General features: G+C 36.2%; 1 protein-coding gene across 1 annotated transcript in view; it reads right to left on the minus strand.

The window, feature by feature from the left end:
• The window catches only part of lama4 (laminin, alpha 4), a 35,732-nt gene extending 24,830 nt beyond the window's left edge, over positions 1 to 10,902 (minus strand). The window contains exons 1-5 of the mRNA XM_043219999.1: positions 10,640 to 10,902; positions 4,443 to 4,544; positions 3,370 to 3,497; positions 340 to 420; positions 26 to 240 (exon numbers count right to left, since the gene is read on the minus strand). Of these exons, the coding sequence (XP_043075934.1) occupies positions 26 to 240; positions 340 to 420; positions 3,370 to 3,497; positions 4,443 to 4,544; positions 10,640 to 10,735 (622 nt within the window). The 5' untranslated portion in view covers positions 10,736 to 10,902. The remainder of the gene's footprint in view (positions 1 to 25; positions 241 to 339; positions 421 to 3,369; positions 3,498 to 4,442; positions 4,545 to 10,639) is intronic.
• Between the last annotated feature and the right edge of the window lie 1,603 nt (positions 10,903 to 12,505).

Below are 12,505 nucleotides of genomic sequence, written 5' to 3' on the forward strand. Positions count from 1 at the left end.
GTATTGTACTGTTGCTGGCACCTACCCCTACAGTCTTTGGCACTGATGGCATCTCCATAGAAACCTGGTGCACATCTTTCACAGTTGTCACCACTGGTGTTACCCCAACAGTTCAGACACTGGCCAGTCACATTATTGCACTCATTGAAGATAAGGTTTGGGTCAGAGTTGCTATTACAGTCACACTTTTTGCAGGAATTGCCCACCTCCATTGGATTGCCATAGAAACCTGGAGCACATCTTAGTGGTATGAAAAGGAAAACATAATTAAGATAACATAATTAAACATACAAACTGCAAAACTACATATGACATGCTTTTTGTTTGCTGAGAACCAACCTTTCACAGTAGTGACCAGCATGCCCTTCCTGGCAAACGCATCTCAGAAAACTACCTCTCTTATCACAGTGAGTTGCAAAGCTGAGAACACACACAAAACAAAAAAAAACCACATCATCCTGCAATTTTGGTAAAGTTTAGTAAACATCCATATTTGAAACCATTTTGAATCCACATTGGCAAGCTGCAGAACAAGTTTCTTCTTTCTGATGCAGGAAAGCTCATGCACTTATGACCTCACAACTAAATTTTTTGGGATTTGCAGACAGTTCCTTGGGGGCAGGAACGAACCATATTGGTGGAAAGGAGCCCCCATCTTTATTAAAATCTTTGCAGTGATTATACTGTAATTTGATCCACATTAGACAAGAGGAATGGAAGACTGCTTTCATAACACCATCAGGCATCTTAATGACATTCTTATTTACTCCAAAAAGTATTGAAATATTAAAAAAGTATTAAATCTGTTAATTTTTAGGCTTTTTTTTATTAAATCAGCTGAAACCAGGAACATAAAAAAACATAAAACTCATAAAACACAATGTACTTGTGACATTGTAAAAAGAATGGCATCTACGCTAATATTAGTATTGTTTTTTTCTTATTCTGTTTCTCAGTTTGTATTCAGACTAGATGGTAGATCAGCACCCAGAGATTATGTTCATCAGAGACCAGAACACCTGGATGCGCTCTGTGGACCGATCACCAGATCCTGATGCACACACACACACTAAGTCATTTACACATCTGGCAAAGCTGCGTTTAAAATTGATATGGGGGTTAAGTGCTGGGCGTCCGGCCAGAGGAGAACTGGCCCCAACTGAACCTGGTTTCTCCCAATGTTTTTTTTTTCTCAATTCTGTATGGATGGGGTTTTGGTTCCTTGCCGCTGTCGCCTCTGGCTTGCTTGGTTGGGGACACTTAACTTCTAGCAATTATCGTCAAATTGATTACAGAGACCGTCTCTGCATTTAAAAACAAATTGTTCAATCTCGTCATTATACATCCCTATTTTTTTCTTCTTCTACTTTATACTGTTAAGTGCTTTGATACAACCTGTGTTGTTAAAAGTGCTATATAAATAAAAATGACTGATTGATTGATACATAATGTAAACGCAATGCTTCAATTTAAATAACTTGATTATGCTTGCTGCGATTATGAGCTTAATCGCATTAACATAGGTGGCGTGTGCTCAATTTAATTGAAATATTCAGTTATGTAAACACTTTAATCCCAGTATTGCTACTGTGACCAGTTAATGTAGAAAAACTTTTAGAGTATTTTTGTTTAATATAAGTTTTTTAATATTTTTGTTAAATATAAGTTATATGATCTGTGCTATTATATTACATGCGCATTGGTATATGATATATCCAAGTTTGTGCAGAGAGTGGAAGCTAAAGTCTGCAGGACATGGAGGCACTAATGCAATCACTTAAATTTTTTGTGGAAAAAAAACATTTCTGATAAGAGCAATACTACATCATTCAGAACTGTAAAGGGTCATGAGTGTGTACACTCATAATATTTATAAAATAAAACAAACATGATGCACTTTCTGCAGTCTTGTCTAGAACAGAAATGCTTAACATAAATGAACTGAAACTTTAAGGTTGAGACATGATAAATATATCTATTGAAAGCCAAATTAGACTACCACTTAACAAAAAAAAAACCTTTTTCATTATAGCCTAATCATAATCTGTGATAATAAACAGATAAGAAACAATGGCTGCAAAGCATTACATTGCATTTCTGCAGGAAAACAGTTCACCACTAGTTCTTTACCCTAATCCAAAAATGGTGAGTAGAACCCGACGGGAGTGTAGGCAAACAAATGGCCATCTAATTTTTATGGCGCAGAAACACCATGGGAAGGCTACCATGCAAAAGTGTTTTGCGTTAGATGTAAAATAAAATAAAACAGAGAATAGTAATGCACCTGCAATCTTTCCAGTGGGATATGTGAATATGACAGTAATAAAATTAACCACAATTGTTAGCGAATATTAAGAATATGGAAATTGCAGAGTGAAGAGCTTTGCTCTTGACATGTAAACATCATATATCGATGAAGTCCTTACTCTGATTATTGGAAATAATCACACTATTCTTGCGCAAGTAAGCATAGGTTAAAAAAAAAGGTAATTCCAAACAACAGACACCTGAGGCAATCAAGGCATTTAAGGACCAGTTCCTATACTGACATTTGAAGCTTTTTATCGTTGAGGTTGATGAGCTTAGGCAAGAACTATGGCAGCTTGTGATACAAAGTCTTTCATCTGGCAGACATCACAGTGCAGGTAACACGGAGAAAGAGTATACATTGTTCATTTAAATACTGTGTACCAGTGGTTCTCAGCTCCAGTCCTCAGGACCCACAGCTTTGCACGTTTTGTATGTATCTCTTATTTAACACTCCTGAATCAGATCATCTACTCTTCGGGTGATTTTAACTAAGTGTGTCAGATAAGAGACACATACAAAATGTACAGCACGGTGGGTGCCGAGCGCTGGATACCACTGCTGTACATGCCAGGTCTAAACTGACAGTTTTGAGATTCTTGGTCCTGTGCCTTTGGCTTGTAAACAGTCACGTGACTTTGTGCATTAGACAACAAAATTGTTTTTACTAAAAGACATCTTTGAGTTGGAAATGGACCCTGACAGTAAAGAACAAGAAAATCTTCACATCATGTTTTAAAAGTTGTTTTTTCCCTTAAAGGTTTCTATTTGTTTTGTCTTTCTATCACTGCATCTATGTAGTTAACTGCTGGAGGGTTTCCACTTACTTGTGGCATAAAGCCCTCCCACTTGGAGGTTTCTGGACTGCAACCAAACATGTAATGCTTGCTTAAAATGTAGACCAGATGCAGTTGCACAAGTAACAACATTAATAATTAAAAATTGTTCCTTTGTTTGTTTAATGCATTAAACATTTAACAAAAGTCATCAGTTTTTCGTCACGTTGCTGTTATGGTTTGTGTCAGAATGCTTTGTTTAGTCAGAGCTCAAGTCTGGACTCACTTGTTAGATTCCAGCGACAGTGGGCAGGCACATGGTCTACACACAAAGGTACCGTCAGGAAGAAAAATGGGTAAATATCTATCTTCACATTGCTCACAGAAATCTCCAACAGTGTGGTCCTGACATTCCTGAAACAGAAAAGGGTGCATTTCAGCAAAACATTATAAAACACTGGCTGGTTACACTGGCAGAAATATTCATCTCTATCAATACCATATGTCAGAGCTCTTTTACTCCAGTCCTGGAGGGCTGGTGCACACTTTAATTCCAACGAAAATTAAATTACAAATGTCTGCCTTCAATTTGCCTGTAATGATAAACACTGAGAGTTTGTTCCAGGGACTGAAGAGCCCTTACATATGTGCATCCAACACATAGAAGAATTTCTGTTTAGTACTTCTGAAGCTTGTTTTTGTTAAAGCATTTACATTTGTTTATTACAAATATTTATAATTTAAAATGTAAGGTTGTCTAATCATGAATCACGAATCATGTCTTAAAGTAAGACTATAGCATGTTAGCATTATAGCATCTGTTGTGGAATTTTTTATGGTTGTATGTTGCCTTTAATACTGGATCAGGGTGTGAGGAACCAGAAAATGGACACAGTTTTATTCCCAGTCGACAATTCAATCTCCTAGTGATGTCAACATGAGCTCACAGGATACTTGTGATGTGGTCACAATGTGAGATTACAATGAGCTAAAATTGTAACCTCACAGCGCCCTCGATGTGACTAATCTGAGGTCAAAGTGCATTCGCTACACAGAGACTAGATACCCAGCATGCATTTCAGCAGGAAGCTTTTGATTGTCACCATTGTTAAGATTCATGCACTGATTCACTGATTGATGTTTTGCTTTTGTAGATGTCTTTCTTCTCTAAACCTGCTTGACAATTTGAATTTACAATGAGTTTGCATATTACGCCCATTGTGAGGATCACCGTATGAGACTGGTGTGTACATAAAAATGTCTTCCATATGGTATTGTTTACATTTTGAGAATATATAGGTATGATGTAATGGAATAATGTTTAAAAAAGACAGATGGTTATAAGAGTTTGAAATTTACTCTGCATATCCCAGTAATGTCCTCGCAGCTGTCAGCATGGCCTTTGCAGTTACAGGAAAGACATGTTGCCTGCTCACTCAAGAAGAAACCTCGTGCACATACCTGCAATAAAGAAACAACCAAACATGAACTATCAACATAGTTGCCATATTTGCCATACGAGAGGGGTTTTATAGCTTAATGATCATAATAGCAAAAAAAAACTTTTGTTCTATGGTTTTCTTGTAATTTACATTTATTTTATTTATACATTTTATTCACCGTCATTGACCATTTATTGAAAATTTGTCTCAAAATATTAAAATCCATTATAAAATTTACCACAGTATGACCATTGTAAGTGTGAGTCAGAGACAGTCAGATCCATTTGCTATCTCTTTATTAAGAATGGTCAGACAGGCAGGAGATCGACAACAATGACAGGGGTGTCAAATGGCAAAGGCAGAATCGTAACCAGAGTCAAGCGAAGGTTGAGGCAGATATAATCAAGGTCGGGGTCAACAGGCAGGCAGCAAACAAACAGAGATACGATAAACAGTCCAAGACAGTGGAACTGTAGCGGCACTCAGAATAACCAGCCATGGCAAGGATAAGACATCACAACGAGAGCGAGTCTGAGCACAGCTTAAATAGCTGGTCTAATGAGGTACACCTGGGCAGGTAATCAGTCTAGGGTAAGGGCATTATGGGAAATGCAGTTCTGAATGTTAGTATTCAGGAGAGGGTTCCCTCCGGTGGCCGTCGGAGAGAGCCACAGAGGCGTGGTCCATGACAACCATCATATTACATTTATAAATTTATTTGATTCTCTTTGCTCACTTTAGCTAAGGTCAGTCTACATGACTCTATCAAGATCAATTTGGCTTTGTGTCTAAGTATTGTCCAGGAGAATTAACCATCTGTCTGTAAGCTGAAATCGAAGTGCAGTTAGGTTATCCAGCAAGGTCATTATCCAAAGCATACCAGCATTTCCCCATATGTTGAAAATAATAAGAAAATGTAATTTTAGAATGGCCTAGTCCAAATCCAAAAACATATCATTCATGCTTGAAAAACTACAACTGTTAATGAGCTGAAGGAGTTCTGTTCAGTTTTGTTCATAAAGGAACACATTCTTATGTTTTAGTTAAAGTCCTGATAACAGTTAGCCTGAAAATATACAGAAATATTAGACAATGGGGAAAATACTTTTTCATAACACTTTATATATGTGAAAGAACTAGGATGAATATACTGTCAGATAAACCTGCATTACAAAAAATATTACAAGGCCTAGCCTTTTCAGTATCTGTAGGCAAATGTCTTACTAAACTTGTTCTAATGAAGACACAGAATAGATAAAGTTACTGTTTCGATAGCATGTGCCTTCCCATAGCTGTTTGGTAGATCAGCAAAAAGACTTTTGTATTCCTGGAAATTCTTCTTAATATTCTTAAAAATCATCTTAAATATCTTCTTGAAATTAAGATAACTGCCAACTGGTTGTAGATCTATAAAGTATAAGGTTTTTAATTAAATTATTATTAAACATTACAAAATAATAAAACTGTACCATTCTGTGTAACTACTACAATATCATACATATATAAACTAACATATTTGCCTTATTACATATTTGTGTTCCAGATGGAAATACTATGGGTTGTCAACAGAGAGAGAGAGAGCCAGAAAGGCCTCTTATAGACTGAGCAGATCCTCTCATACTGTTATCCAATCTTACAAGGAGTATTTTCTTCCTTGCTCTAATTTCTTTGATAAGAACCACCAGCCCTTGCCTAGTGAAGTTTTTGTTTCTTTTCTTATCATCCACGTCAAATTACCCAAGTAGTTTATGCCTTCATTCGAACTATGATTACATTCAAACACTTCACCGGGATGTGGCTGTTACTTTAAAACAGGATAATAAAGTGACACAATTAAAATGTGCCAGTAATGAATTGCACATTCTTATAAACTTCTTATAAGTGAATACATTTCTTAAGATAAATTATATATTAAAAAGATTTTCGTGAATCCGGCCCCTGGATCGTGATTTTACATTGGACTAAACAGCTCCAGCAGAGTGACAATTTTGCCTCCTTACATTATGTCAGAGTATGGAAACATGATACTTAAAATTATCGACAAGAATCGCTGGGTTGCAGAAAATGACAAGGCAAGCTCTGTAGTAATGTGAAAGTCCTTTAGGGTGAGCCATATGTGTCTAATCTGATATGATCTAATATAATCTTGCAAATAAATACCCAGGGGACTCTTGAAGCAAAGACCGTGGGAAGTTGAAACATCCCGTGTGAGTCATCGTTACTGCTTGAAATGAGTAGCCTGAGAAACCAAACATCCTATTTGAGTGTGTACTTGTATATATGAGATTTGATGGTCATGATTTATTATGTTTATGATCCATGTTGTTGTTACATTTTTTTATTGTACTATAAGATTTTACTGACTGGAATTAGCGTTCCTGCAACCTCTGTGACTTATTCACAATATAGCATTCCTTGAGTACCTTATTGCTTTTAAAAAACGTAGTGTAAATATTATAACCAAAAATGTATGTATTGATGTGTTATAAAAAATAGTTCCTTAGTTCCACTAAAAAGTCAGCTGTGTACTTTTTTTAAACCACCAGGCTTCCACATACACATGTTCGCACATTACTTTCTTTGAAAGTAGAAAGTGTCGTTCATGAACAATTTGTTCAATTTTATTAAATCTTTAATATGACTCGAAAGCATAGAGTTGTCTCAGCAAGGGATTTGTTCATTTTGTGTGACTGTGCATCATAACATCCTATTGATTCTTCACAGAAAACAGAAATTATGAGGCCTAGTTCGCTTCTCGAGTGTTTTGTGCAGGAACATACCAAACCAACACAAAAGAACTAGTGCTGAAGAAAAGGCAGCATATCGGGAGGTGAGCCTGAAGCATTGAATTGAATTGTATTATTGGCCTTGGTTGCATTATGCTTTTTTATTATTCAAAATGTGGTCAAAGTCATGTAAGTAGAAGTGTTCTGGGGAACGAGGAAATTACCCTTTTAATAATATTCTGTTGAAATGAACAAAATGACTGGGGGAAAAAAAATTCATTTTGATGAACAAGATTCAAAGTTCAGAGTCAATAAAATAGTCAAAACTCCCCATTAATATTGGAAAGGGCTATTTTTTTTCTAAAATAAGGTATGAGAGGCCTTGCTGTTATCAGACAGCCAAAGATTCATGTCATTGTGTTCAACAGCGTAGAGAGCAATACAAAAAATTCCTTACAAATCCATTTGTAATGACGCTATATAATTTGCTCTACCTCTTTTTCTTCAGATTCAGTTTCTGGTTAAAACGTATATGGTTGAATTTGCATATTCAATAGAACCATATAGACCCCAAGCTTTGGATTTAAAATACTCAAAAACCTTGGAAACAACATTTTATTTTTTTATTTATTAATTTATTGATTAAAAAAATTTTTGCCATAATTTTATATATGAATATTATTTCTATGCATATTGCCTTCAGTTGTTCACCCTACATATCAAATGTCGACAGGAAGTCATCCCTTGAATGCTACTGAGTGGCATGAAAGGAGCTTTGTTGTTAGTACTATTCTGTAGTATAGTGAGAATTGTTTAATGCAGACAGCTCCCACTGCAGAACAGAACAAAGCTGAGCTTCATACATCACACCCTTTCACTTTTTATTTTTGAACTGTCTAGATTAAGCGGAGTATATAATTACAACAACCACTTTTCTAATTTAACTGTTTCACATTGAACATTGACTAGACCATACAAGTCAACAACCAAAAGCCATTGGCACATAATGCCATAATACATAATGACTTGTCCAAATGGACTAGACCTTTAACCAACAGTGACTCACTAATCCGCTTTATTGTACTATTCTGTCTGAACGGTCTGTTTAATTTAAATTTTATAAGTGTTTTGTTCTCAATGCATTTGTCTACTGCAGTTTGGAATGCCAGACTGTGGACTCTTTCTGGCTAAAGGGTGGGGATATTTCCTTTTCTTTGCTCTACTTCATGTTGTTCACAGTTGACTGGATGCACAGATTAATGTATTCAGTATATGTATGCTACCTAGTGAACCTGTTGTCCATGCGAACACAAAAATTGGGATGCACATATAAAAACTATGCCACCAAGGGAAGCATTCCTTTGGCTTAAGTGGGCAGGTCTTGGTAAGAATAAACAGTCGGAAATCTGGTAAGTTTGAAGCATGAGCTCATAAAAATGGATATACTTGAGTTGTTTTGGATTAAAATGTCTAGTAATAGGTAAATGTTAATATACAAAAGGCCCATTTCAGGGGGCTCGCAATTATTGCAACAGCTTGTTATCCTTCTTGCCTGTAACACATCTCTCTCTCCTTCTTTCTCACAGTTTACATTGTTTTAGTGATGATACACACTAACTTAGATACACAACAGTGCATACCAGTTCAGAACAACACCGTCCTCAAATTCTATTGGATAGTCTATAGCTTAGGAGTGTTTTGGTCCTTAAATGTTATTGGCCAATCTGTGTTCCAAGAGTTCTGGTATAAAATATGACAACACACTGAGACATTTTATTATTTGAATACTGGAATATTTGTGTCAGCGTTCATAGCATTCCAAACTATGCATGCAGTGCTGAATGTTATATCCATGATCGCTCAGGGCATGTTTCTCTGAGAAAACTGGAAAAATGTGAGTGGGGGTGGGGAAAATCTGTCACTCTGCTCCATTTATTCTAGACTGGCTTTCCGTGTTTTGTATTGTTTTGAAAAGAATGAATAAAGGCAGAGAAGAAATAAATGCCTGAAATTATAAATAAAATAAAATCAGTTTACTACTCCATCTCTACATGGACATAAACAAACAAACATCAATAACAGTTAAATATTTAGCAATATTTCAATTCTAATTCATGAGATCTGTTGTGTTTTCAATAGAGTGCCATTTTTCCTGGCTGTATCCTGGCCAGGAAATAAGTATGATCAGCTTTTGGCCTTTTACAAAGTTAAGGATTCATTAGTTATATACATTCTTTTTGACAAAGCAAAGTTTTGGTAGTGACAGTAATGCTTTGGTAGCAACTACATCATATTACAGAATTTTAACTCGCATACTAAAACATTACTAAAATACAAAAATTAAACTGTGTAACAGTACTAAAATTAAGTCAATTTCCCCCAAATATGAGGACTGCGTGTTCCCTTTTGTCGCTGCAACAATACAAAGATACTAATCCCATGCGCTAGCTATCACAGTTATCACAGTGTTATCTTAGAAAAAGGATGTTTAGTAGTGACATTCCTTAAGCACAAATTTTAAAGATATTTTTAATAAAAGAGAGTTTTAATTTATTTCATATATAAGCATCAAAAATATTGTATTAATTAAGAAGCCATGTTGCCAAATTCTGAAATGGCTATATTATTTTGTAAAACAGACTTTGTATTAGGAGCAACATGTCTATAAATAATAATAATAATAAAAAAAGTCTAGTTAGAGAGCCCCCCAACAGTTGGCCTCTATTCGCCTCTGTTGCGTTTCCGGTCAGGAGGGACTATTAGACCCTCTAGACTCTCAACAGCTGCTCGTTGGGTAGGTGGGGGTGGGGAGGGCACTGAGTTTTGTGGTGGGCATTTTTTTTACAGAGCATGAGACGTGTGAGCCTCTCTCTTTGTAAAGACCTTCACAAACAACCTTTTTTTCCATAGCATATTAAACACTAAATCTCAAGTTAATTGCAACACTAGATTCCAAAAAAAGGCGTCCACACCCAAACGGCCATGTAAAACATTTCATTCTGACCAAATCTCAGTATCTTCAGGAACATCAGCCCAGAGATAAGAGCTATTGTTTTAAATTTGTTAATGAAGTATATATAACGTATAGAAGGTTTCACAATACACTTTGTATTAAAGTGATTTTTTTGGATAATTCCTGGGGAGAAAAAAAAACACAAACGAGGCACTTACTGACATTCAGTAAGTACTAGCATAGCCTAGTTCAAATAATAAATACTGAATTTGTTTAGGAATTTTTTAGCATACTTAAATCTCTTTTGATAATAATGATAATTCTGAACGCATGCAACTTAAAAAAAAAGCAGAACAAGAATAAAAGAATAAAAACTTTATCATATGACGTTAACTCAAATATTGCTCTTTTCTCAGCCATAAAGAGAGGACTTACCCTGTAGACTGTGTTGAACTCTTGTGAAGAAGCTGTGTGCGTGAGTGTTGACAAGATGCAGAGAGCACAGATAGATCCAAACAGCAGAGAGGCCATGATTCCCCCCGCAAACAACTCTAAATGCCCAGACAGTATGTGTTGTCGTGTTCCCTGTTATAGTCTTTGGCCCATCTACTTCTCCCCTTGGTTATTTTTTGTCCTTACTCAAGCCTATGTAGTCTACACTGCTGTTCTCTTCTTCTCTCGCTTACGCCCTGCCCTGCCAAGCTGGACTTCCTCCTTCGATCACCCCCGGCCCCCCTCTTCCTCACACACATTTCCCTCACAAGATCTTGAATGGAAATCACATGCAGCTAAGAAAACTAATTTAAAGAAACCAAACAGAGGAAGAATAAGCTCTTCATGTTATGGAACTTCTGACTTTGTTACCCTAAATGTGAGTTTAATTATGGCGGATTGGCAGAGAGTGTGCAACTGGTGACTCTTTGCTCATTACACTACCCTTTAACCTTGAATTATGTAGCCCTCCCCCTCCCTGTGAACGTCTCTTAACCTTTCTAACCCACTGGAAACACCATCTCCTACAACACACACACACATTAAGGTGAAAGCGTGACAGCATATCCATATGCTCAGATATACATACGCTCTTATATATGTATTTGGTTGTTCTTTGTGTAGTTTAGTAGTTCTAAATCAAGTAAGTTGTATAAGAGAGAGAAATGAAAAAAAGGCTGGGTACAGTTGGTGTAGGCACTAATGGAAAGTGGCATGCTAGAATAAAAAAAGGAGCTTCCCCAAACTATTCCCACAAAGCTGAAAGCATAGCATTGTCCAAAATGAATCAGATTTTCCTTCACTGGAAGGAAGGACCCAAGCCCAGTCCCTGAAAAACCACCATCAACCCTCCTTCGCCAATCTTTACAGTATACAAGTTTGTAAGTAAGTTTGTTTATTTTGCAACTATTTAGCATTCACATTATTTCTTGTACATTGCATCATGGTCTGTCACGCTGACTGGGAAAGTTGAAACTTCAGTATGTTCCTTCTCTCTAACCAGTCTGAGTCTCAGACCATGTTGTAGCTGACATAATGCATCAGAAATTAAGAATTTTACACAAAATAAATAAAAAAAATAAGAAAAGTTTCAAAAAACTTTAACTTTAAACAAGGAAACTTATGCCATCAGTGGGCAGAATTTCCTTTAAAAAATGGAACTGCAAGACAGTTCAGATCGGGTGCTGCTGTAGGTATGTAGGCTGTATGTGACAAGACTAACCTTCCAACTTATGGTGGAGCACAAATAGTATCCACCTCTTCACACGAAGAGAACTATCAAAGGATTAGTAATAAGCCTTATATAGATCTAAGAGTGTTTTCTTCTGCACACCTGACAAAACAGGAAATTGATCTGTGAATCTGCAGCTGGATGTGACCACCAAGAGGATGTTTTTGTTTTGTTTTTATTTAAGATTTTGGATTTTTGACAGTTTATACAAAGAGCACATGTATTGTATGTGCATCTGGCAGATATTATTCACAATTTGCCTGTCAATCAGATGCATTTTAAATCACTTTTTTTTTGTCTGCATGCTTTGGAGGTGTTAGCACATGGGTAAATAAATTTGATTTATTCTAAATGAGACAATATGAACATTATGGAGTGCTGACTCTTATGCAGCGTGTTTCATTCATACCAAACAGAAAGTCCAAAACGGCCTAGTAGAAGTAATATATAATAATTTATAATATACAGAAAATCTCTAATATGGACAAAGGCATAGCTGTAGGTAAAAAAGGGTATTTTTTCAGGTAATTTGGTGGTGCTAATTCACAAACTATTTATTATAGTAACTATTTTGCCTT

The sequence above is a fragment of the Puntigrus tetrazona genome, chromosome 20 (genome assembly GCF_018831695.1).
Source record: "Puntigrus tetrazona isolate hp1 chromosome 20, ASM1883169v1, whole genome shotgun sequence".
NCBI lineage: Eukaryota > Metazoa > Chordata > Actinopteri > Cypriniformes > Cyprinidae > Puntigrus > Puntigrus tetrazona.